Source organism: Misgurnus anguillicaudatus, chromosome 8, assembly GCF_027580225.2.
Source record: "Misgurnus anguillicaudatus chromosome 8, ASM2758022v2, whole genome shotgun sequence".
Lineage (NCBI taxonomy): Eukaryota > Metazoa > Chordata > Actinopteri > Cypriniformes > Cobitidae > Misgurnus > Misgurnus anguillicaudatus.
This window is the reverse complement of record NC_073344.2, coordinates 24,301,662-24,329,603: the sequence shown is the minus strand read 5'-3', so window position 1 is coordinate 24,329,603 and position 27,942 is coordinate 24,301,662. Positions and strand designations below refer to the sequence as shown.

General features: G+C 46.0%; 1 protein-coding gene across 1 annotated transcript; it reads left to right on the top strand.

The window, feature by feature from the left end:
- Window positions 1-16,440: 16,440 nt before the first annotated feature.
- On the top strand, window positions 16,441-20,736 carry LOC141349159 (probable N-acetyltransferase camello). The gene is made up of 2 exons (XM_073870974.1): window positions 16,441-16,603; window positions 19,643-20,736. Coding segments are annotated over exons 1-2 (678 nt in total). The 5' UTR covers window positions 16,441-16,602; the 3' UTR covers window positions 20,320-20,736.
- The last annotated feature ends 7,206 nt before the right edge of the window (window positions 20,737-27,942 follow it).

Genomic DNA, 27,942 nt, shown 5'->3' with positions numbered 1-27,942 from the left:
CAATTTCAGAGCATCGGACCAACTCTTTGTGTGCTTCGGTGGCGCTACTAAAGGCAGAGCGGTGTCTAAACAGCGGCTCTCTCACTGGTTAGTGGATGCTATAACGCTAGCTTACGAGAGCGGCGGATTGGAGCCCCCTTTTAACATCAGGGCACACTCTACGAGGGCTATTGCCTCATCATGGGCTTGGTTTCATGGTACTACTGTGCAAGATGTGTGTCGCGCGGCTGGTTGGGCTTCACATAACACCTTCGCGAGGTTTTACTTGCTCAATATGCATTCGCTAGCTGCAAAAGTTCTGTCGGTGAGTACTGTTAGTTAGTTAGTTAAACCTTTATTTGTCCCCTTAGGGCAATTTGTTCTGCAGCAAGACATACACTAGACAAACACAAATACAAAAATCAAGACACATGAAATACTTACATTACAATACAATCACCATTACATCACAACATCATGAAACCTCAATGAGTATTATTCATGCTATATAACAGACCCATCACTAATTTATTGTCAAGTCCTCTGGGCTGCGTTTAAGAGAGAAATGGCTGTCGGAACAAACGAGTGCCTGTATCTGTTGCTCTTTACTAAAGGTAGTCTAAACCGAGACCCAGAAGGCAAGAGCTGAAACTCTAAATGAAGAGGATGGGAATCATCAGAAATTACAGATTTTGCCTTCCTTACTACCTGTCTGTTATACAGGTCAGTAAGACTGTACTGCTGGACACCTATAATTTTACTGCTAACCTTCACTATATTTGAAAGAGCAGTTTTGGCCTTAACAGTGAGATTTCCATACCAGCAGACTGCTGAAAATGTTAGTGTCACGGGGTGACGACTTTTCAGGGCGGAACCAAAAGTTGAGGAAGTTTGGTTCCGCCCGGATGTTTCCGCCCCGACCGGAAAAATAGAAACACCGGACATCCGGCGGCTCCGCGAAGGCTGTAATCAGCCGATTGGGCACAGCTGTGCCTAGTTAAAGAGATCGCCGGGTAATTGGATAACGGGAGTGTAAAGAGAAGTATAAAAAGCGCAGTTAGATGACAGTTGGCAGTTGAGTGTGTGCTGAGGAACGGAGCTGTGCTCATTGTTAGACGTGGTGACTGGCTATATTTCTCTCTCTTCCCTCCTCTCTTGTTGCAGTTACGGTGGACCGGCTGGATTTGAGGAATAACCCTACGGGTAGAAAAGGAACTCTGGTCCAACTAGTATTTTGGAAGGATTAAAGCGAGAAGGGATTTGACCTCGTTACACAACGTAAACAAAGGCTATCCGCTGTGAGTATGTCCGTTGGTGTAGCATAACTGGCAGAAACTTACATTGTGTGATCGTTGGAGTCTTCTAGGATTAGGAAGGCGGCCCTACCCCTATAATTAGCGTGGTGGGCGAGCCGCTAGAAGCATACATTCCATACAGCCACAGCAACGCGACTTTGGTCTGGTCGGTTTGCCATCGCCTCTACGTTAGCCCCAAGCACAGTGGAGGATACCGGGCGTTTCCCTTGTGGTGTTGCACTTACAGTGTGGTGAGTGAGACTTTACAAATCATAAGCTTTTTCACGTTAGAGTGGTGCTGTGTATTTGCTGTGGGTTGCTGTGTGTCTTGTCAGAGAAGCCCCGCACCATCCATTCTCTTCCCTGGAAGGAGGACGGAGGGGCCAACGACCTCAGACCTCATTGCCATCATACGCTGTGAGCTGTTTTAAGAGTACGAAGAGACGCAGACCAAGAGCTGTGAAGGACTGTGAGTAAAATATTAGAAGCATTTGTGGCGTAAGCTTATCTGTGTTTGTATTGTCGCAGAGTCGGAGGCGAAAGGGTCCGCCGCCCCCGTGGTCTCTACGAAAGGGCGCCCCTATCCGGGATTCGATCGGCCTACGGACAGTGGGGATAGGGCAGTGCTCGACCCGGCGAGGTGGTGTGTGACCTTCGCCCCCCTGCTGACCTACAGAAGAACCGACTGTGAACGTGATACTTACCCAGAAAGCTGTAAGCAGCGGAGCCGGTGAGAAACATTCAAAGTCCAGTAACAGTGTTTCTGTGTCCTAGCGATCACCTGTGGAGAGAGAGAGAGGAAAAACGAGAGTGAATCAGTAAAGAGCCAACTGTGAACGTGATACTTACCCAGGAAGCTGTAAGCAGCGGAGCCGGTGAGAAACATTCAAAGTCCAGTAACAGTGTTTCTGTGCCCTAGCGATCACCTGCGGAGAGAAAGAGGAAAACGAGAGTGAATCATTGAAGAACCGCCTGTGAACGTGATACTTACCCAGAAAGCTGTAAGCAGCGGAGCCGGTGAGAAACATTCAAAGTCCAGTAACAGTGTTTCTGTGTCCTAGCGATCACCTGTGGAGAGAGAGAGGAAAACGAGAGTGAATTAGCAAAGAGCCGACTGAGAACGTGATATTTACCCAGAAAGCTGTAAGCAGCGGAGCCGGTGAGAAACATTCAAAGCCCAGTAACAGTGTTTCTGTGTCCTAGCGATCACCTGTGGAGAGAGAGAGAGGAAAACGAGAGTGAATCAGCAAAGAGCCGACTGTGAACGTGATACTTACCCAGAAAGCTGTAAGCAGCGGAGCCGGTGAGAAACATTCCAAGTTCAGTAACAGTGTTTCTGTGTCCTAGCGATCACCTGTGGAGAGAGAGAGGAAAACGAGAGTGGATCAGTAAAGAGCCGACTGTGAACGTGATACTTACCCAGCAAGCTGTAAGCAGCGGAGCCGGTGAGAAACATACAAAGTTCAGTAACAGTGTTTCTGTGTCCTAGCGATCACCTGTGGAGAGAGAGAGGAAAACGAGAGTGAATCATTGAGGAACCGACGGTGAACGTGATACTTACTCAGGAAGCTGTAAGCAGGGAGCCGGTGAGAAACATTCAAAGTCCAGTAACAGTGTCTTTGTTGTCCTAGTGGCCGCCTGTGGAGAGAGAAGAAGGCGAGAGTGAACCATTGGGCACGGACAGTGGGAAAGACCTCTACCAGTCACACCAAAAATTGTCTGCCTCCAGGAGAGAAGAAGGAGGGCGCCACGGCTAGCAGGGTCCAGGCGGGAGCCTGACGTTTCCCTCTTTCCCCGTTGACGGTGGTTGGCACCCCTGTTGTTCTGTCCCTGTTTACCCGTGGCTGCAGTCTCCCTGGAGGGAGGGGAAGAAGCCATTAGTTTTAAATTTCCCTTCCCCAATTTTCCCAGTCCTTTTAAGTATTTAAATTCAATAAAGCTTGTTTTAAATTTTACTTACCTGTTTCCGTGTTTGTCTGGTCATTGGGTCGGCTTTGGGGACCTCCTCGAGGTGGGAGTTCAAAAGGGGCGTGGCTTAGTCAAACACAGCCAGCCCCTAGTGGTGACAGATTTTGGCGTAGTCGGCAGGGTCCCACCTCGAGTTGAGTAACCAAGGTCACCCAATGACTGACAACGCGGGGCCAGCAGCCCCACCCCGTGCCACACCCGTTATCATGGGCAGCCCATGGGTCCAGAGATATGGAGGAGCAGAGTCGGAGGTACGCCTGACCGAATGGAAGGCCCAACTGGAGTACTTGGCCGACTTGCAGGGCCTTAGCGCCGCCCAGCGGCTCCAATTTGTGTTGAACTCCCTAGAAGGAGAAGCACGGCGAGAGGTACAAGCCGCCCCCGAAGCAATTAGAGCCACCGCCCAGACTGTGTTCCAGTTCCTTGCTGAACAATATGGTGACCATACCCCCGTAGCTGTCCTCCGTTCACAATTTTTTAATTGTAAACAAGGCCCCCGACAACCTATTCGAGCTTTTGCCCTCAGGCTGCGGGAGCAGTTCACTCGCCTGCAAGCCCGACGAGACCATGGGCTAGGAGATGGAGAAGCTTTGTTACGCGACCAGTTCCTCCTGGGGATGAAAGAAGGCCCCGTGAGACAAAGTCTGAGGGTCCAGTTTCGGAGGGACCCCGGGCTTACCTTCGAAGATCTAAAGAAGGAGGCGCTAGCCCTGGAGGGTGATGAGGCCGAAGTAACCGAAACCCCTGTATGTGCAGCCGTAAGTGGAAACACAGCAGCGCCACCTGAACACGCAGACTGGAAGCAAGCCCTGAGGGTAGAGTTGTTGAAAGATGTCCGAGAGCAGATGTCGGAACTATCTAAGACCCTCTTGGGAGAACTTCGCCAAAGTAGGGCGCGAGAGGAACCGAGGCCGGCACCCCGAGAGCGAGTCTACTCTGAGAGGGGCCGGGAGCCACCGGGACGCCCGAATCGTTTGAACCGGCCCCGCTTCGAGTGGGATGACCAAGGGCGGCCAATCTGCAATCGGTGTGGAGAACCAGGGCACTACAGTCGCCAGTGTGGGCCTCGCAGGGCATCGGAGGGGGGTTTTTAAGACGACCGGCCACAGTGGGTCGTGTGGCCGGGACCCCTAGAGAAGACCCTGGAAGACGTGAGAATTCTAGAGACCAGATGGTTGGGCACAGCCCAATGGCGGAGGTGAAGGTATGTGGCAAGACAATACAGTGCCTAGTAGATACGGGCTCTCAAGTGACATTGTTTGCGGAAAGTCTCTCGCAGGAAGTATTTGGGAAGCAGAGTGCCCAAGGAGGGGAGGCCCCCTGGCTGACGTTGCGGGGCGCCAACGGCCTAGAGATCCCTTATATTGGCTACCGGCTGACGGACTTAGAAGTTCATGGGGTGTTGGTCCCCCAAAAAGGAGTGATTATCGTGGAGGACAGATGTTTGGGTGTCCATCGAGCCCTATTAGGTATGAACGTCCTCTCCGAATGTTGGGAGGAGTTATTTCGGGCTAAGCCCGGCCCTAGGATCTCCCCTGTCGAGAGGCCCCTATGGGAGCAAGTAGTAGCCGACTGTCGTCGGGTCCAGATGACCCAGGTCCGCAGAGGCCGGGAAGAGGTAGGAAGAGTGATGTGTCGATTTGCTCTGTCTATTCCCCCTAGGAGTGAGGCCATGGTGTGGGTGAGAGTAGCCCCCCGAGGAGTTGGCCCCGAAGAATGGGTATTGGTTGAACCTCACGCCGATTGCCCCCAAGTGGAAGTAGCACGAGGCCTAGCGGCGGTCCGCCGGGGGAGGGTCCCTGTGAAGGTCCGAAACGACCACCCCTACCCAGTATACTTACACCGACACCAGCGGCTGGCCCGATTAACGGGGGTCGCGCCCCATCAGGTGAGGGAGGAGAGAGATGTTAGGTTCCGTCAGGTGTGCCCCACTGTCATCGAGGTGGCCCTGACCCAGATGGAAGCCCCTTCGAACAACGGGGGGAGGGACGTGCCGAGGCACTTGGCAGGTGAGTCCCTGCAAGGGGAAGAGTTGGAACAGGCGCAGACACAAAGACTCCAAGCCCTCCTTCAGAAATGGCAACATGTATTCGCAAGACACGAGGAGGATTATGGGTGTACTAAGGTGGTGGAACACCATATACCGACTGGAGATGCAGGACCCAGTAGAGAGAGGTACCGGCCGATCCCACCCACCTTGTATACAGAGGTACGCTCACTACTGCAGGGTATGCTGGAGCGAGGCGTCGTCCGGGAAAGCAGTAGCCCATGGGCAGCCCCTATCGTACTTGTGCAGAAAAAGTCAGGAGCTTGGAGGTTTTGTGTGGACTATCGGAAGCTTAACCTGGTGACCAAGAAAGACGCTTTTCCCTTACCCCGGATTGAAGACTCCCTTGCCGGTCTCACACGGTCTGCTTGGTACTCCACTTTGGATCTGGCCAGCGGATATTGGCAGGTGCCAGTGGCCGAGGCCGATAGAGAGAAGACCGCCTTTACGACCCCGTTCGGACTATTCGAGTGGGAACGGATGCCCTTCGGGCTCTGTAACGCTCCGGCCACGTTCCAACGCCTCATGCAGCGCTGTCTTGGAGGTCAGTTAATGGAGTCAGTCTTGGTATATTTGGATGATGTAATTGTGTATTCCCCAGATTTCGATTCCCACCTCCGACACCTCGAAGAGGTTTTTCAGGCGATGGAGAAATATGGGCTGAAGTTGCAACCCGACAAATGCCATCTGTTGAGGCGGGAAGTCCAGTTCCTGGGCCACGTGGTCAGCGCTGCTGGGGTGGCCGTAGACCCTGGGAAGGTCTCCGCGGTAAGAGACTGGAGTGCACCCAAGACTGTGAGGCAAGTGCGGTCATTTCTAGGGTTTGTGGGGTACTACAGACGGTTCATAAAAGACTTTTCAAAGATTGCCAAGCCCCTTAACCAGCTACTGGTCGGCACAGGGCGAAACCGGGGACGGGGGTCACCCCCTATTGATTGGGATGAGTTCTGTGAGGGGGCATTTCAGAGATTGAAACAGGAATTGTTACAGGCTCCTATCTTGGCCTATGCAGACTTTACCCAACCATTTCTCTTGTATACAGACGCTAGCAACCTGGGGCTGGGAGCAGTCTTGGCCCAACGACAAGCGGGTACGGAACGGGTGATCGCCTACGCAAGCCGAAGCCTCCACCCAGCGGAGAGGAACGATGCGAACTACAGCTCATTTAAACTGGAACTGCTGGCCCTGAAGTGGGCCCTGAGCGAGAAGTTCAAGGACTACCTCTGGGGTGCTAAGGTAACGGTGATTACAGACAATAATCCTCTGGTTCATTTACAGACAGCGAAGTTGGGGGCTGTGGAGCAGCGCTGGGTGGCACAACTTGCCAATTTCGATTACCAACTGCAGTATCGGCCCGGCCGGGAACACACGAACGCGGATGTCTTGTCCCGATTGCCAGAGGTGGACGGCCCCGGCGGCTGTGATGGCCAAGAAGAGGAAAGCCAGGGGGAAGGCTATCTGATAGGGGTCGTGGAAGCACCAGGAGGCCAGCAGGAGGCGGTGCCCGGGAGCTGGGGTTGGGACCCCTGCCGGTGGAAGGAAAGACAGGCCCAGGATCAGGATTTATGGCAGGTGAAGATGTGGGTGGAGCAAGGCCGGCGGCCAACGTCGTCCGAGAGGCTGACCCAGACAGAGACGGGAAAGAGACTGCTGGGGCAGTGGGACAAGCTGGAGATACAGGAGGGGGTACTTTGCCGAAAAGTAAGTGATCCGAAGCTGGGCGAGGAGGTGCGCCAGATCGTGGTGCCCGCCGACCAAACAGCAGCCCTGGTGTCTGCCTACCATGACCAGCTGGGGCACCAGGGACAAGAACGGACCGCATCACTGCTGCGCAGGTTCTTCTACTGGCCGGGGCTGGAAGCATCAGTACGTAGCTTGGTCCAAGCTTGCCCCAGGTGTATGTTATTCAAGTCTCGACGAGAGGCCCGAGCGCCGATGATACCCATATGTGCCAAAGCCCCCCTTCACATCATGGCGATGGATTTCCTGACCCTGGGCCGGCCACAGGACCGCTATCCGAACATCTTAGTAATCACCGACCTGTTTACGAAGTATGCATGGGCAGTCCCCACCCTCGATCAGACGGCAAGTACCACCGCAACGGCTTTATGGCGGCACGTCTTCCAAACGTTCGGATGTCCAGAGTTCTTACACTCAGACCAAGGGGCAAATTTCGAATCAAAGGTGATCCGGGAATTATGCCAGCTGTATGGGTGCATGAAGACCCATACGACGTCATATCACCCTCAAGGAAACGGCTGCTGCGAGAGGTTTAATCAAACCCTGTTGGGGCTCTTAGGGACCTTGGATCAACGGAAGCAGAGTGATTGGGTGAGTGCTCTACCGAACCTCTTACAAGCTTATAATAACAGCATTCATAGTACGACGGGATATGCCCCCACTTATCTGATGTTCGGTAGGCATGTGCGGATGCCGACGGACCTGGTCCTGGGAGCGGCCGCGGGCCAGGAGGAAGGACGCGTGACGGAATGGGTAGGGCGCCACCACCAACGGCTGCACTTTGCCTACGAGCAGGTATCCCAGAAAATACGGGCCACAGGAGAAAAGAACAAGCGGTGGTACGACCGGACGGCCCGGGAAGCCCCCTTGTTACCAGGAGAGAGAGTCCTGGTACGAGACAACCGGCGGCAAGGCAAAGGAAAGTTGAGCGACCGTTGGGAGGCCACCCCGTACGTAGTCTGCAGGCAGCAGAGACCGGGCCAGCCGGTGTATACCATCCGGCCGGAAGGAAAGGCCGGTCCGGAACGGGTGGTACACCGAAACATGATTCGCCCTTGTCCAAATTATCCCGAGGTCACGGAGGAGGTAGTTGCGGAGCCGGCACCGACGGCCCCCTGGATGGAAGGATGGGCTGTGGTACCAGGCTTACCTGTGGTGGCACCACCCCCGGCCGCCCCAGGAGAGCCAGAACTAGCACCTGAGCCAGTTGAACCCCCGGCCGCCCAGAGGCAGCCAGGACCAGCACCAGAGCCAGCCGAACCCCTGGCCGCCCAAAGACAACCTGAGGTTGTGCCCGAGCCCGCCGAACCTGACTCCCCTGTAAGGCGCTCCCAACGGGAGAACCGCGGCCGGCCCCCTTCCCGCTATGGTGAGTGGACTACTCAAAGGCATTCCAGGGACTGGAATGTATTGGCGGGGGAGGATGTCACGGGGTGACGACTTTTCAGGGCGGAACCAAAAGTTGAGGAAGTTTGGTTCCGCCCGGATGTTTCCGCCCCGACCGGAAAAATAGAAACACCGGACATCCGGCGGCTCCGCGAAGGCTGTAATCAGCCGATTGGGCACAGCTGTGCCTAGTTAAAGAGATCGCCGGGTAATTGGATAACGGGAGTGTAAAGAGAAGTATAAAAAGCGCAGTTAGATGACAATTGGCAGTTGAGTGTGTGCTGAGGAACGGAGCTGTGCTCATTGTTAGACGTGGTGACTGGCTATATTTCTCTCTCTTCCCTCCTCTCTTGTTGCAGTTACGGTGGACCGGCTGGATTTGAGGAATAACCCTACGGGTAGAAAAGGAACCCTGGTCCAACTAGTATTTTGGAAGGATTAAAGCGAGAAGGGATTTGACCTCGTTACACAACGTAAACAAAGGCTATCCGCTGTGAGTATGTCCGTGGTGTAGCATAACTGGCAGACACTTACATTGTGTGATCGTTGGAGTCTTCTAGGATTAGGAAGGCGGCCCTACCCCTATAAGTAGCGTGGTGGGCGAGCCGCTAGAAGCATACATTCCATACAGCCACAGCAACGCGACTTTGGTCTGGTCGTTTTGCCATCGCCTCTACGTTAGCCCCAAGCACAGTGGAGGATACCGGGCGTTTCCCTTGTGGTGTTGCACTTACAGTGTGGTGAGTGAGACTTTACAAATCATAAGCTTTTTCACGTTAGAGTGGTGCTGTGTATTTGCTGTGGGTTGCTGTGTGTCTTGTCAGAAGCCCCGCACCATCCATTCTCTTCCCTGGAAGGAGGACGGAGGGGCCAACGACCTCAGACCTCATTGCCATCATACGCTGTGGGCTGTTTAAGAGTACGAAGAGACGCAGACCCAGAGCTGTGAAGGACTGTGAGTAAAATATTAGAAGCATTTGTGGCGTAAGCTTATCTGTGTTTGTATTGTCGCAGAGTCGGAGGCGAAAGGGTCCGCCGCCCCCGTGGTCTCTACGAAAGGGCGCCCCTATCCGGGATTCGATCGGCCTACGGACAGTGGGGATAGGGCAGCGCTCGACCCGGCGAGGTGGTGTGTGACCTTCGCCCCCCTGCTGACCTACAGAAGAACCGACTGTGAACGCGATACTTACCCAGAAAGCTGTAAGCAGCGGAGCCGGTGAGAAACATTCAAAGTCCAGTAACAGTGTTTCTGTGTCCTAGCGATCACCTGTGGAGAGAGAGAGAGGAGAACGAGAGTGAATCAGTAAAGAGCCAACTGTGAACGTGATACTTACCCAGGAAGCTGTAAGCAGCGGAGCCGGTGAGAAACATTCAAAGTTCAGTAACAGTGTTTCTGTGCCCTAGCGATCACCTGCGGAGAGAAAGAGGAAAACGAGAGTGAATCATTGAAGAACCGCCTGTGAACGTGATACTTACCCAGAAAGCTGTAAGCAGCGGAGCCGGTGAGAAACATTCAAAGTCCAGTAACAGTGTTTCTGTGTCCTAGCGATCACCTGTGGAGAGAGAGAGGAAAACGAGAGTGAATTAGCAAAGAGCCGACTGAGAACGTGATATTTACCCAGAAAGCTGTAAGCAGCGGAGCCGGTGAGAAACATTCAAAGCCCAGTAACAGTGTTTCTGTGTCCTAGCGATCACCTGTGGAGAGAGAGAGAGGAAAACGAGAGTGAATCAGCAAAGAGCCGACTGTGAACGTGATACTTACCCAGAAAGCTGTAAGCAGCGGAGCCGGTGAGAAACATTCCAAGTTCAGTAACAGTGTTTCTGTGTCCTAGCGATCACCTGTGGAGAGAGAGAGGAAAACGAGAGTGGATCAGTAAAGAGCCGACTGTGAACGTGATACTTACCCAGCAAGCTGTAAGCAGCGGAGCCGGTGAGAAACATACAAAGTTCAGTAACAGTGTTTCTGTGTCCTAGCGATCACCTGTGGAGAGAGAGAGGAAAACGAGAGTGAATCATTGAGGAACCGACGGTGAACGTGATACTTACCCAGAAAGCTGTAAGCAGGGAGCCGGTGAGAAACATTCAAAGTCCAGTAACAGTGTCTTTGTTGTCCTAGTGGCCGCCTGTGGAGAGAGAAGAAGGCGAGAGTGAACCATTGGGCACGGACAGTGGGAAAGACCTCTACCAGTCACACCAAAAATTGTCTGCCTCCAGGAGAGAAGGAGGGCGCCACGGCTAGCAGGGTCCAGGCGGGAGCCTGACGTTTCCCTCTTTCCCCGTTGACGGTGGTTGGCACCCCTGTTGTTCTGTCCCTGTTTACCCGTGGCTGCAGTCTCCCTGGAGGGAGGGGAAGAAGCCATTAGTTTTAAATTTCCCTTCCCCAATTTTCCCAGTCCTTTTAAGTATTTAAATTCAATAAAGCTTGTTTTAAATTTTACTTACCTGTTTCCGTGTTTGTCTGGTCATTGGGTCGGCTTTGGGGACCTCCTCGAGGTGGGAGTTCAAAAGGGGCGTGGCTTAGTCAAACACAGCCAGCCCCTAGTGGTGACATTAGTACAGACTCAATGTATGATTTATAAAAAAGGGTCATCAAGGTCTTATCGATGCGGAATTTTGACAGTTTTCGAAGGCAAAACAGTCTTTGCTGGCCTTTTTTGCAGATCATTTCAGTGTTGGAATTAAAATTTAATTTGTTATCAATCAAACTGCCCAGATACTTGTATGTTTCTACAAATTCCACCCTCTGCCCGTTTATGATAGTGTTCTGTGGAATTATTGGCTTGCGCCTAAAATCAATCAGCATTTCCTTTGTCTTCTCTACATTTAATTTAAGGAATGCCCTATCACACCAAAGCACAAAGTCATCCAAAACTGGACCATGATCACTCTCCTCAGAGGAGAGGAGACTGACAATAGCAGAGTCATCTGCAAATTTTAAAATGTGTCTGTTTTCATGCTGGCTACGGCAATCATCAGAATAAAGGATGTAAAGTAGTGGTGAGAGGACACACGCCTGAGGAGACCCCGTGGATGATGACATCACCTCTGACAAACAACCATTCACCCTTACTCTCTGAGTCCTATTTGTTAAAAAGTCAAGAATCCATCCCACAATATTAAAATCAAGGTTAAAATTCTTTAAAAGCTTATCAACTAAAATATGTGGTTGGATTGTATTAAAAGCAGATGTAAAATCCATAAATAAAATCCTTGCATGTGTTTTACTACCTTCAAGGTGTTTAAATAACATATTTAGCAGAGTAGTAGTGGCATCATCTACCCCGCGCTTAGCCCTATAAGCAAACTGTAGGGGATCCATGAGCTGCTCTGTTTGTGTGAGAACTACTTTTTTAACCAGTTTTTCAAAACACTTCATAACTAATGAAGTTAGAGCCACCGGCCTAAAGTCATTTAAAACTTTTGGATGATTATGTTTAGCCACTGGAATAACAGTTGACTGTTTCCATATATTAGGTACTTTCTGTTGCTTTAAAGATAACTGGAAAATATAATGAAAAATGGGGCCTAATTGATCAGCACAAGAAATGAGCAGACGACTACTTATATTGTCAGGCCCAGAACTTTTTCCAATTCTCGAGTGTTTAAACATGTTAACCACCGCTAGTTCATCAAAAAAGGGGACAAAACCATTTCCAGATAAATAAGATTTCTGTTCTAAAATGACATTTGTAAAATTAGAGGTGTCAAACCTCAAATAAAACGTGTTTAATTCAGATGCCAGACTGTCACAACTAAAACCTTCCAACATGACCTTAACATTCTTTTCTGACCTGGTCCCAATAACGGTTTTCATACCATCCCAGGCTGAACGTAGATTTCTTCCACTAAAATCTCTCTCAATTTTTTCCTTATAATCCTGCTTTGCTCTCTTTATTTCACTTCTTATTTCCCTTTTCAACTTGTTCAATTCTAATAAGTTGCCTTCCCTAAATGCCTGCCTCTTTTTATTTAATAGCAGCTTAAGTGATTTTCTTACCCATGGCTTATTGTTGGGATATACCTTTACAATTTTATCAGGGATTACATTATCAGCACAATAGGAAGCATAACAACTGACAACATCTGTAAGATCATCTATGTTGGAACAGGAATCCTTAAACATGCCCCAGTCAGTACAGTCAAAACAGCCTTGAAGGCTCAAGATAGCTTCCTCAGTCCAAATCTTAACACGTTTAGTGAGAGTTTTACCCCTCCTCAGAGCCGTGCGATACGACGGGATGAGATGGACACAGTTGTGGTCAGCCCCGCCCAGCGGGGGAAGAGGAAGAGCTTTATAGGCACCTTTAATAGAACCATAACAAAGGTCCAATGTCTTATTTTTTCTAGTCGGACACGTAACATATTGATAAAAGTTTCTCAGGCACGTCTTCAGTGAGCAATGATTAAAATCACCCAGGACGAAGACAGGTGCTTCGGGCGATATTGCTTGCAATTTTTGAGTAACTTTCAAAATCGACTCCGCGGCTTTATCCGCATTTGCTCTTGGATGAATATATACCACTATAACAAATATTTGTGGAAACTCCCGAGGCAAGTATGGGGGGCGCAAAGAAACTGATAGTAGTTCAACATCTGTGGTGCACAAACTTTCTCTAATGAGAACATTTTTACAGTATCTTTGGTTCACATATAAGCAAACCCCCCCACCTCGCGACATACCTGTAACATCGGCATCTCTGTCCAGGCGTATAGGCGCGCCGAAGCCATCAATGACCAGTTCCGAGTCCAAATCACTTTCCGAAAGCCATGTCTCTGTAATCGCCAGTAAACACGCATCTCTGAATTCATGCTGGAAGCCTACATGGGCTTGCAGCTCATCAGTTTTATTACGAAGTGACTGGGCATTTGATAGAATCATAGAAGGTAGGGGGATCCGGGAGAAAGATTGTTTTCTCAGTCTTTGAAGTACGCCACCTCGCTTTCCCCGCTTCCTGTTTTTGAGTGGAAGCGCACCAGTAAATTCCCCTTTCCTTTTTCCTCTCGATTGATCAGGGAAACAGTTTAGATCAGGGAAGATCAAATCGAGGGGAGGATTATTGACCTGAAAGTTGCTCCATTTTAATAGAAAGTCTCTGCTGTATCGAATATGCGTTGGATTAGGTGGCTCATTCAGAGTTTCCCCGAAGTGGAGCACCGTCCACCATACAATCAAAACGATCCACTCCATCGCTATTTGTTTCCCAACAAAACAGCGTAGGAAAAAAGTCAAATGAATTTCTTTTCACTCACTCAGACCGTTTCTATTTGTGCAGGGAATTAAACAAAGCTACAAGCAAGCAAACAAAACATAAAACATAAAACAAAAAACAAACAAGACGTGCCTCGCTGCTGGTCGCTGCACGAGCATGCGCCCCTCCTACTGAACATTCTTATGCCTCTAATTTATAGCGCCCTGGGTTCTCTCAGGTCGTCTTGGCTTCTAAAGCAGCTATCTGTATGTGTGTGTGCTTGTGTTACTCTCTTAGAACGCTGCGCTCCATCAGGTCGTCTCTACTAAAGACGTTGTGGGTTTAACGGTGTCACCGCTGCGGCTGTTAACTCCGTGTTGAGACAGAACCCCAATTACCTCTATCAATTTTGCTCTATGTTGCCCGGCAAAGCCGTGCGTGCTACTATTACTACGTGTATTCACTCAAATTACTTGTCTATTTGCCCCGTAGCGGCGCAGTGATGAGTATTCACGTTTCTTAGGTTTGGATATGCAAATTTCATACCTCAGGAATATCTACATCCTATTGGCCGGACACGCCCCCTATGTTACGGGCGCCGCATGTCAGGGTTTTTATTGGTTGTGTTCTAGACAACATTGCGTTGCAGGGCTGGCTTCACCCCTCGCTCGGCGTGGTTGTACAATGTTCCCATAGCGTCAGCGGACGCAATGTCGAGAGACCGCTCTCGATAGGGAACGTCTCGGTTACTATCGTAACCTCAGTTCCCTGAGAGACGGGAACAAGACATTGCGTTACGCGCCGAGCTCGCGGCTTGCCAGCCATATTCGTTCAGTCGAGTATTCTGATGTTCGTCGCTCTTACACCGCCTTTTATAGGCTCCCGCTTCCCGCGGTCAGCGACGATTGGCCAGTGCCCTGCAATGGCGTTGTTCAATAAGATTTCAGTTTTGGTGAAGTGGGAGGAGTTAACCCATAGCGTCAGCGGACGCAATGTCTTGTTCCCGTCTCTCAGGGAACCGAGGTTACGATAGTAACCGAGACGTTTTCTGTCACTCAAAATGAGTTGCATCTGGACCACCAATCGCAGCATGCGAATCGACGAATGCATCCTAGAGATGCGACCTCCTGGGTCCTAAAGCTGAAGCTACGTCCAATCCCAGTTCATATTAATCCTTATTGTAATTAATATTTACAAATTACAAACAAATTATACAAAGAAACCCTGCTTATAGACTTATAAGACTAAAGATTGCCCGTTAAATTTACCCGAAATGAATTTTATTCACAGTTTAAACACTACATTGACGTCACAGCCAGCGGAGATTTTCAGCGACACTGGCCGAGGTGAGGCGCCGTTGTCCCGTATATTTACGCGCGGAGCGCCCGCTGATTATCTGGAGGTCCCATCACCAAAAAACTCGAAGGAAATGGGCGATATCTTTATGAACCTACTGCAGATTCTTGTTTAAAAAACATACATTCTCGACTGAAATGTTTTCAAAACTTTGAATTTTGGCACAATAACAGAAATATTTCCTAAATCCGTCTGCACAGCGCTCACGACCTGCAATACAACCCGGAGTGGTTTTTGATTTAAAACAGCTGATTAATATTACGTTGGATTTATTCAGTATTCGCTACATGCGCAGATACACAATAAGAATAGCTAAATCCTTCATAAAAACAATAGGTTGTTTTTATTCCAGTCATTTTTAAAGAATTTTAACACAAAAAAAACCCAAACTACATGAAATTAATTTTATTAAATAAAGTTTACATATTCAATTTCATAAAATCTACAAGCCTGCAGAATGACTTTTTACAGTGCACTTTTTGGACATGATTTAGCTTTGACTGCATAAAAGATCATAAAGCAAAGTGTCTCAATAGAACTAATGGAACAGGGGGAATAAACGTGGGAAAAATTCCATGATCATTGCATCATGATTTGACATCTGGATAAATGTATGTTTTATGCAAAAAAGATATTGTCAGAACTTGGTATAATCTGTGAGCTACAGCAACATTTACAGACAATTTCACAACATACTTTGCTGCCTTATATTTTTTTGTTAAATCAACTCAGATTTACAAGTCATGTCAACAGAAATGAGTTGACACAACTTATAAAATATAGTTTAGAAAAGTCAACTTAATTTTATAAGTTATAACAACTCACCTGTAGTTATAACAACTCATCTAGTCAAGATAAATAATAGTAAATTAAAATGACTTGTAAATCCATCTATTTTTTACAGTGTAGAATTTACTAGGAAAACCTGTAAAAAAGTTAACACAGACCATTTTTAATTTAAAATATTATTTATTTGATAATTAATAAACCTGATGAACCAGTTGAGCCCTGACCTGTTAATAAAATGAGCCCATCCTTTAATGATGTATTGATCAGCCAAAGGGAATAGGTTAAAGTCAGAAGATAAATCAAATTTGGATTTGAATTCAAACTGGTTTGGATAACACCCAACTAAAAATGGTGTTGAGTAATAAATAAAATGTGCTCAAATGTATTTAAAAAAAAAAAAAAATATATATATATATATATATATATATATATATATATATATATATATATATATATATATAAAGTGTATTTAGCTACCACAGTACATTTGAAAAGTTTACTACAAGTGCTAACTAAATACATTTTCTATTTGTGCTGGTTAATTATAAACAATAGGTACGATTAAACTGCTAGAAAAAAACATGAGAGTGTGTGTGGGGTGTGGTCGAGGGCCAGCAGGTATGCTGCAAATACACAAGAGCCCAACCCCTAACAGATCTAATCTTACTCCAAATTGAGAAACGGCCAATGTCTGTGGATCCTATATGTTTCTGTGAACTTTGGGATGGAGTGGACGTATGTTTTATGAAGGTGACGTCAGTGGTGTGTCTCATTATTTTATGTACAACTTCAGTCAGATTTGAGCATCGCATCGATTCAGGATAAAGGCGTTACAAAATAATATTAAACAAACAGTGAGTAGCAAAATATCTATCTGTCTGTCTATCTCATCTATTTCGTTTTTATCTACTCCTCTTTCTTTACAGTTTTAAATCATGTTTATGTATTTATTATACGTTGCATTCCTGCGACAAAGAATCATACCTGTCAACACTGGAATTTGAAAATAAGATAAACTTCCTAAACCCTAACAACCCCCCCCACACACACACAAACACACACAAACACACACACACACACACAAACACGCACGCCATTTTCATTATTACACAAGGGAATGGATGATTACACTGATTACAAAAATGACTTTCTTACTTAGTATTGTTGTTAAATATTTTCATTAAATATCTAACAATTTTTAAATCAAGATGTATTTTCTTGATGAGCAAATTAATTAAGAAAATAAGTCTAGTTTTTAGACAAAAAAAGTTTAGTTTAATGTGCTCAAGTGAAACTTTTTTTGTGCTCACGTGAAACCTTCATGTGCAGAATTTAAAAAAAAAAATTATTTTCATGTGCGCATGCTAAACTAAACTTTATTTAATTTTTTCTCCATGTCCCCTTAGAGGCTCAGCAAATTTGTGCTTAAAAAAGCAACAAAAAAAAAATGCCAATAGGGTGACAAAAAAATCTTTAAATAAGTTTAGTTTTTTTTAAACACTTAATTGAAGAAAAATTTATGAAAAAATATCAAACCCCATTAGCAGACTTTTTTCTTGTTTTAATCACAAATTCGCTCAGATTTGATTTTTTTTCTTAGGTCATTTTGATCATCAAAATCTTGATTTAAAAATTGTTTTATATTTGTACTGAAAACAAGATAAAAATACAAAGTAAGAAAGTCTTTTTATGCAGTGTTTACCTTGTATTATTGTTTGTATGGCTCTCTTGCCTCTGCAAGTAACTAACACATAGGTCGCATACATTGCATTCCTTAACACCATCTGAGTTAAGCAGTAAAGCACAAACAGCAGTGCTTCCCTATACATGCAAAGTAAAAAAAAAATGTTTGTGTATTCTCACGCTGGCGGACAGACGTGCGCGCTAATGCTTACACTGGTTGAAGCTTTGCCCACGGCTCGTCATTCTCCACCTTCTCCACCCACCAATAAAACAAGAAGAAAATTTTTCTTCTAACAACAATAATTTAATAAGATTGTTTTCTTCTTGTTTCATTGGTGGGTGCTGTTTAAGTGATATGTTACAGATAAACTGCTGCCTGCTTTACACATAACCTTTTTATATACATTTTATATATGCCAATGGACATTTTGAATTAATTATGAGCATATGTGACCGTCAAAGCCTGAAAGATCAAAGCTCTGCATGTGCACGTTTGTTCCTGCTGAGATTTTATGGGCAGAAGACTTTCAGTTGTGTCCCAGCAACTTAATTTAAAGACTACAAAACAATAAATTGTAATACATTATGATATTGCTTCACCAGATCCTTGCATATGAGACATATTGTGTGTCAAGCAGGTTTCACAAGGACTGTTCACGTGTGTATACTCATAAAAATAATGCATTATAACTTACCATTAAACTTTAGAAATATAGTAGAGATAATGTCTTTATGCGTACTCAGAAGATGTGATTTACTGTTAACTGTGTGGTGCAGGGCTGTTATGATAATGGGATACAGCGTGCTATAAGAGGGATTGATCTTTTGCGTTACTAAATTAAAGCCAAAAAATTTTCACCAAGTTGTCTACTCTATAATGACAGATGGTATATTTTATTTATTTTAATGAGACAGTTTTCATTTCTGGAAATATTTAATACAGAATATGACAAATAATGCATGATCCCAAAAATGTGACATTTTGTTGATTTTGCGCTGTTCTGCGATCACAAACACATGAAATATTAGATGGTGTGTTTGCTGCCAAGATGTACACAAATATGGTGGCGGGAATGGCAGAAGTGATGTCTTTGGTGAATTTAAACAATACAAGAACCAATCACAAAGCAGAGACAACAAATCACTATGACAACAAACAAGAGGCAGTGGGTGAGTCAATAGTCCCTTTCAGACATACAGTCTTTACTGGTAATTTACTGGTAAATTGCCGTTAACATGTCATGTGTGAACAGAACCTTTCCGGTAAATCAGTGCTCCCAATTTACCAGTAAGACAAGTTGCAAGATTACCAGTAATTTACCGGTAAGCGCTGTGTGTGAACGAAAATTATAGGATTACCGGCATTTAGAACGGACGACGTCAGACCGTGCTGACAGCTTCGGGCCAATCATAGCGTTTTAATACAGATGACGCGTTTACCCCCACAGTGTTTACTGACGTTTCCACACACATATGCTGCTTGAAAGTTGAGCACACCTGAAGTTTACGTCCACATTTCTTCACCAAAGTTGTTTAAAACAGCTTACCGCCGAATTGCCGACGTCCTTAGCACGCCCTCTGTGAAGCCTAAAGTGCAAACAGTACTGTTATTAAAAACACATTTTCGGTTTGACGTCGTCTCATTCAATGTTGTTTGGTCATGAGCAACTTCGCGACTGTTTACCACAGACGTGAAAACAACAAAATACGGACCGTGGTTATGAACGACGTGGATTGTTTACAAATACAACACTGAGCTTGCCGCGTGCTACAGGTACTTCCGCTTTCTCAACGAATTTACCGGTATTTTGATACTGATGTGTGAATGATGTTTTACTGGTAAAATAACGGAACGCCACTGCGTGTGTGAACAGCACATTTTTGTATTTACTGGTAAATTCATTCTGGTAAATTCATGGTAATTTACCAGAATTACTGTGTGAAAGAGGCTAATGACTATCCATGGTAACAAACAAGGGGGCGGAGCAACACAGGAACAAAAAAGAACAAGGCAGACTAGAAAACAGGGCAGACACAGACCGGACTTCATGACATATAGCATATTTAACTGCGTACTAAATATGAATACATAATGTTTAAAATTGACTTTTTGATGAATTAGGCCTTTATTTACAATGATGAAAAGCTCTTCTGTTGATTTGTATATTTGAATAACTTTCCTCTCTTCTTTCTCTTATCCCTATCACTAGTGCACATTTTGGTCCGTCGATATGAGCCTTCTGATCAAGAAGCCATTGAAATGATTTATAGAGATGCAACTGAGGAACACATCAACCCTACATTCCTACACGCCATGACCCAGCCTCTTCATATCACTATAAGTCTGTTTTTTTGCATTGGTGCTTATCTGCTCGGCGGGTCTGTTATTTTGGCCATAATATCTGGAGGAGCCTGGGTTGGCCTGGTTTACTTCTGCTGCTATGAGTTTTACACTTCTTATGTCCGGGAGAGACTGCGTACAGACATGAAGGACATTCCAGGTCACTATCTCAGCAATCCAGATAACTGCTTCTGGGTCGCTGAAGCCGAGATGGACAGTAAGCGTCAGATTTTAGGTTTTGCGGCTGTGGAAGCCATAGATGATGGAGACGGAAAGAGATATGGAGAGCTTTTACGAATGAGCGTGTTGTCCACCTGTCGCTGTGCTGGTCTCGGTCGACAGCTGACTAAAACCGCCGAAGACTTCTGCAAGGAACGTGGCTTCACAAAGATCATACTTTCAACCTCTTTAACTCAAAGAGCAGCCGTGGCATTTTACTATAAGATTGGCTATAAACTTGTCCTGGTTAATACTCAATCTGAGAGACCAAAGTGGTTGGTGTGGATGTCTCGACTCAAAATTTTGTACATGGAGAAGACCATGTGATCCTTAACTGCTGTTATTACTGAGCTCAATAGCAGAAAATATTTGTAACAATATGTTATGTTTGGGGATATAATATGGAAAAAGTATTTTATAGCTACAGGGTACCTAGTATTGTAATATTAAGTGGTATATAACTTACGTTGATGGGTAATGTGGCCTACTGATTTTTTGTTATTATTTTATTTAGATTTTATTTTCATATTCGCTACCTAAAGAAAGTATATTCTATACAGTTCATGTCTACGAACCATATTGGCAAATAAAATATAACACTTCACTTTTATTTCGGTATGGACTGTATTATACCTGCCCTAGCTGAGGCTCGAACCGACTTTGTAAGTAGGAGTACTATGTAACTCTTACGTTTGTGGGCTGTAAATGAAAGTGGTGCTTGTTACCCCCTTGTTCTGTGTATTTAACTTTATTTTGTTTCATGTTGAGTTTGTGCTCTTATTTTGTATTTTTGTAATTTCCAATTACTTGTTTTCTCAAACTTAGGTAGATTGTTACTTATATATGCATGGCTGTAATCATATCCCTTGATTGTTTGTAAAATTGAAGTAATAATAAAAACAGGTCATTCTTATGTGATACACCTTTATGTAATAACACAATTTGGTGTTTAACCTCTTAAACCCTGAGGACCCAGTCCCGGGTACAAAATTTCGTATTTTGACTCAAATAAAATATTCTTTTAATCTTTAATGGTCCATCATGGACCCCAGTAACACATATGAGATACTGTTTGAAAGCTTAGCCTCTCTACTTTCTCCAGATATGCATCACTTTGAGAAATCTGTTACTGTAAGAAAGTTATTTACACTTAATTTACACTATCACCCCCCCCCATAATTTTGTATATGATTTAATATTCACATATTTCATATTTTTCAAGTATGACAAACATGGGCAAGTCTTATATCAAATGAAAGCTCTCATTCTCAGGAATAAGGCTACAGCGTTATTTTTGTTCTATTATCAACACATATCCAACAATAGTTGAATGAATAATAAGGTAAAAAATCGTCTTTTGTAAACATATGGGAAAATTGAGTGTGGACTGCTTCAGATAGCACATATAGCCACAAATGATACACCATCTTTTCTATTAGGTCCTACTCTAAAAAATGAGTCCATTTACAGCATTTTCTTAGGTTGTGTGCATGAATAATCCCTTGTTATTTATTATATGTCCAAAACAAAAAATTAATATTTATATGAAAAATGTATTTTCGGACACTTCAGTAAAATGAAAATAACTTTTGAATGCGACATGCTAAAGAGATCATTCTTTTTTTGGGTGTTTACTGTCTGCTGCTGTTAACAACCAGAACTGTCTGCAGTCTGCTAGAGCACACAGAACCAGAGTTATACACTATCAAAGACAGTATTTACAACATAAAAAAGAAAATTTGGTGTTTCATCATATGAAAAACAACATAAATAACACTATTTGTCACAAACAGCAGATTTTTATGTAACTTCAAAGGGTTTTCTTTAAAATGATATAAAGAAATTGCATTTATTCCACTGTATGTGGTTATGGGAGCACTTCAAATGTTTTTAGGCAGAAATTGTATACAAAAAGGGTATTATTCCTCCCATCAGTTGGAGTAAAATAACTTTTGCATATATTATGATAGAGAAAAAATTTTTTCCTCTGTAAGCTGACAATTGCTGGAATCAAACAAAACTGTCTGCAGGGAGCTGAGGCACTCAGGGCCAGAGTTATACACTTTCAAATAAAAACTTTAGAAAACAAAACATCAAAAAGCGCCTATTTATTTTTGTGTTTATTAGAGGACTGACATCACATACAACCATGTTTAGCACTTTCAACAGTGTTTTATGTAATTCCAAAGGGTTTCCTGTAAAATGATACCAAACATTTGTATGTAAACCTCTGCATGTGGGTATGGGAAGCTTTTGAAATTGGGTAGGCCAAATCCAGGCGAAAATCCCCAAAATAGCTTCAGGGTATGTTTATTTGATAACACAAGTAAGTGTTTAAAAGATACGTGTTTATGTGTTAACACAATTTTGTGTTTAAAATATATGTGTTTATGTGAAAACATGCAGCGTCCATTAAAATTGCAACTCTCATTGTGTAGTACAATATTAATGTAGAGGGAAACCAAATGAAGCAGAACCAAAGTGCGGGTATTGTTGCACTGTGCTGCCTAAGTGACGGACGCCTCCCTCTTCTCTCATATTGAGATTTAGAGACGAAGATGGCGGTTCGCTCTTTCACTCATTGACTTTACATTCTGTTTTCCAGGCTGTCATCCAGGAGAGTTGAGAGTAGTGAACCCCAATTAATTGAAATCATTTGTTACTCCAGTTCCATACATTTAAAACTCGTAACAAACTGTGGGGGCTCGTCCGGGATCTCTCCTCATCAACCATAGGGGGAGCAGGTCCAGAGATACTAGAACCACGCGACCAAGGTGACAAGACGCTGCTGCATGCCAGGAGTCAATCCGTGGGTGTCCGAGGAGGGGGACCAAAGAGGAAAGGGATCTCAACCTCACTTAGGAGCTGCACTGCTGATCCTGAGGCCAGCGCACGTTACTTTCCAGAGGTCTACGTGCTGATTATGTGGTCATCGCACACCAGCATTTGGGGATCTTACCTGTGATCGAGAGGTCGACACGCACACACAAGCCATTTTCTAAGTCACAGCACCACTAATTTACTGAACCACACACCATGTCGGCAACTCGTAAAGACCTAGTATGGGGCATCAAGAAACAACTATTCAGACTCTCGAGCAACGACATCTATCAGGTTGCAAAAGACATTGGAACTAACAGTCGACATGAACAAGAGCCGAATGTGGATGATGAAGAAGGCTGCATGGAGTATGTAGTCTCCTACATGCAATCTGACACCTTACTAGAACTTGAGGATGAGGGTATGGGTCAGCTGTTGGTTTTAAATGATTTGATAGGTAAAATGATTAATGCTGATGCTTCTGTTAATTTTCCAGTGGGTACATTGAGTGAAGCTAGCACACACATTACACCTAGTCAAAGTCCAGTTACTACACACCCAAACCCTACATCACAACCTTATTCTCACCCTAACAGTACAGTTATGCAAACACAACACCACTCTAACACTCCTACCACTACAACAACACAGTCATTAGAACAACTAAGACAAGTGTATGAAGAGCTGGGGGAGAAACTGCGGCAACGTGAATTCACAGAGATCCCAGCACCCACAACCTACCTCCATCGGGGTGAGTCAGAGTTACACTGTACGCCACAGATGATCACAGAGCGACCAGTATTACTGAAGGACATCTCCTACCTGCCGCGTAGAGACTTCAAAGTACATGGCGGTCAGGTTGGGGATCAGAACTCTGATTTAAATTACAACAATATCAGCAAACAGATCGACGAGGGAGTGAAAGAGGGCTTTGCAGAAGCAAAAGTGGTGAGAGGGGTGTTGAGGATCATCAAACCAGGGGCTTTTAAAGATGTGCTTGTAAACAAAGACTCAATTACAGTATCTGAGCTAAAAGGTTTCCTCAGGTCTCACCTCAGAGAGAAAGCAACGACTGAGATGTTCCAGGAATTAATGTGCGCCAGGCAATCAGACCAAGAATCGCCTCAGCAGTTTCTCTATCCCATGATTGGGCTGAAGCAGAAAATCCTTTTCCAGTCCCGACAGGCAAGCGCAGACATTTCATATGATCCCAAAACCATCCAGAGGTGTTCCTTCATACTATCTATCAGGGTTTGGGGACAAGACATGCTGATCTCCGGCAGAGATTGAGGCCTCTAATCTCAAACAGCCAAGTCACAGATGAGGAAATCCTTCGCCAGGTCATGAAAATAATAAGTGATGAGAATGAACACCAACGCAGACTGGGCCAACCACCCCGGCAAAAGGTAACACAAGCACATAGCGCCAAGGTTGAGACAGGAGATTGTAACAATAACAAGTCACGGGATATGCCATCAAACAGTGAAAATCTCCACACAATACAACAGCTCACTTCTCAGGTAGAGACCCTTACACACATGGTGGCTTCTTTGATTGAGCGGCAAGCAGAAAATACACGTATGTCTTACCCTCCTCCTCAGCCAACCTCTGGCAGACCTGTCCAACCACAGCTGGGGCAACCTACAGTCCAGGTGAGAGGAAGAACAGGCCGTTGTCCGAAATGCACCGAATAGGGTGTACAGGAGTGTAACCATTGCTTCATGTGTGGAGAGGCAGGGCACAGAGCAGTGGGATGTCTGCAACGTGTCAGAGTGCAGGGAAACGGGGCTCGGTCTTCGGGGAGGGATGCCCAGAGACCGGTGAGCAGCTTCAGTCCCAGACGGTAACAAGTAACAAAACAATAACAAAACACCCCAAGCAAAACAAACAGCAAAATTCACAGGTACTTACCAACCAGAGTAACATCGCCTCCAAGGCATACCCTAATTGGGAAGAAAAGTCTGCTGAAATGTTTGATTGGCGGGTACCCAGCTACCGTCCTATTTGATTCAGGCTCACAGGTGAGCATAATTGACCAACAATGGACCGATACTCACATTCCCAATCATATCTTGAGACCCCTTTCTGAACTGTTAGAGGAAGAACTTGGCGTCTATGCAGTTACTGGCCATGCTGTCCCCTACAGTGGATGGGTTGAGCTCACTGTCAATCTTGCAGGGAATGAAGACCCAAATCATACCATACAGGCCCCTTTCCTTGTCAGCCCACTATCACTGCCCCAGCCCATTCTAGGAGCAAATGTACTCCAGGAAATCATCAGGAGGAAGGAGCCCTCAGACAATGCAGTTGCAACGGTTGTCAACCTTCTCCGCAGCGCCTTTGGAATAGAGGAGGAACAGGTGGAGGCCATTGTGAATCTCATCCAGGTGCCTCCTCGGACATACAGTGATCCAGTAACTATAAGAGTGGGCCAAGACCATACCATCATTCCCCCTGGCAGAACAGCTCATGTATGGTGTAGGATACCTCCTAACTTTGATGTCTCTAATCCCCTTGTTCTATACGAACCAACAGAGGAAAACATTGTCTTAGGGCAGCTGAGTGTAGGAGAAGGCCTCTTGGAAATCAATAACACCCGTCGGCCCTATGTTAAAGTGCCCATCTCCAATCACTCAAAACATGAAGTCACCCTGCCAAGAAGAACCTCACTGGGAACCATCCAACATGTTATCAAGGTCATTGAGACCGATGCACCACAGTCACATCATGCGGATCCCACACCAAGAAAGTCGACATCAGTCGAGGTTAAGGTTGTCGCTTCTCCCATCACCGCTCCACCCGAGTCTTGGCTTCCTCCTGTTGATATCAGTCACCTGAGCCCTGAACAACAACAGGCAGTGAAGGAAGTGCTCTACGAGGAATGTGGCGCATTCGCCCGTGACAGCAACGACATAGGATGCATCCCCTCCCTACAGATGGAGATCAGGACTAAAGATGACATACCTGTTCAGAGGGCCTACGCATCCATCCCAAAACCACTCTACAGGGAAGTTAAGGAGTACATCCAGGAGCTGTTGGTTAAAGGGTGGATCGTGAAGTCCCAGTCGCCTTATTCAGCTCCTGTCATCTGTGTAAGGAAGAAGGATGGGTCCTTGCGCCTATGTGTCGATTACCGGCTCCTCAACAACAAAACTGTGCCAGACCGTCACCCACTTCCCAGAATTCAGGACCTCACTGACTCCCTGGGAGGATATGCCTGGTTTTCGATCCTCGACCAGGGCAAAGCCTATCATCAAGGCTTTATTGCCGAAGGGTCAAGGTACCTGACTGCCTTCATAACCCCATGGGGGCTCTACGAGTGGGTCCGCATACCGTTTGGGCTATCAAATGCTCCAGCGGCTTTTCAGAGGAGCATGGAAAGGATGCTTGACACGCTGAGAGATGAATGCTGCATCCCTTACCTCGACGATGTGCTGTGCTTTTCCAGATCCTTTGAGGAGCATGTGCAGGTGCTACGCAGAGTCCTCCAAGCCTTGCAACAGCACGGGGTTAAGCTGAAGCCGGAGAAATGCAAGCTCTTCCGCAAACAGGTACGATATGTCGGCCGGTTGGTGTCAGTGGAAGGGGTAAAAATGGACCATAAAGACCTTGAAGCAGTGCGTGCTCTGAAAGAAAAGACGCCACAGACAGTTGGGGAAGTTAGGCAGTTACTTGGGTTCCTGAGCTACTACCGAACATACGTGCAGGACTTCTCACGTATAGCTAAGCCCCTGTATGACCTGCTCCAGTCAAAACCCAGCACCCCTCCGGCCAAACCGCCACGAGGAAAAACAAAATGTAGTCAGCAGTCCTCCCGTACTCCGGTAGAGTGGAACAGGCAACACCAACAGGTCCTCGAACAGCTTGTGGACCAGCTGACCAAAGCCCCAGTGCTGGCGTACCCCGATTTCAACCGTCCCTTCACACTCCACACCGATGCATCCCAAAAAGGTCTTGGTGCAGTTCTTTATCAGAACCACGATGGGAAGATGAGGGTGATCGGGTACGGGTCACATACCCTAACATCAGCTGAACAAAAGTATCACTTACACAGCGGAAAGCTTGAATTCCTCGCGTTGAAGTGGGTGATATGTGAGAAGTTCCGTGACTACTTATTCTACGCCCCACATTTCACAGTCTTCACGGACAATAATCCCCTCACGTACATTCTGAGTACTGCCAAACTCAACGCAGTTGGTCACCGGTGGGTCGGGCAACTGGCTGATTTCAACTTTGACATCAAATACCGGCCAGGCAAAACCAATATCGATGCGGACACCCTATCACGCTGCCCCCTGGACATTGACACCTTCATGGCTGGGTGCTCGGAAGAGATGTCGGAGGATGCAGTATGTGCTGCATGGGAAGGAAGCCAGAGGGCACAACAAGGAGATGTGGCCTGGGAAAAGGGAAAATGGACACACACGCAAGGAGGTTGTTAAGGGAGTGGAGCAGATTATACATGGAGAATGACCTTCTCTATAGGAAGAGTGCAGGTCGACAACAACTGGTCCTACCCGCCACCTACAAATGTACAGTACTTACCCAGCTGCATAACAACATGTGCCATGTTGGTGTAGAAAAAGTTCTGAGCCTTGCGAGGGAGCGTTTCTACTGGCCTTTCATGAAAAGGGAAATAGAGGAGTATGTGACAAGAAAGTGCCCTTGCATTAACCAGAAAAAGCCAGCTACACATGAAAGAGCACCAATGGGAAGTATTACATCAAATTCACCTCTTGAGTTGGTGTGCATCGATTTCCTTCACCTGGAAGCCTGTAGAGGTGGATATGAGTATATCCTGGTAGTGGTGGACCACTTTACCAGATTCGCACAAGCTTATCCCACCAGGAACAAGGCTGGCAAGACGGCGGCTGACAGGCTTTTCAATGATTTCATTCCCAGATTTGGGTACCCGGCCAAACTACACCATGACCAGGGTCAGGAGTTTGAGAATGAACTCTTCAGAACTCTCAGACAATTAGCTGGTGTCGCTCACTCCAGAACCTCCCCGTATGACCCCCAGGGCAATCCTGCAGAAAGATTCAACCGCACGCTATTGCAGATGCTCCACACCCTGGGGGAAAAAGAGAAGGAGAGTTGGAAGGACCATTTGCCCCATGTACTCCAGGC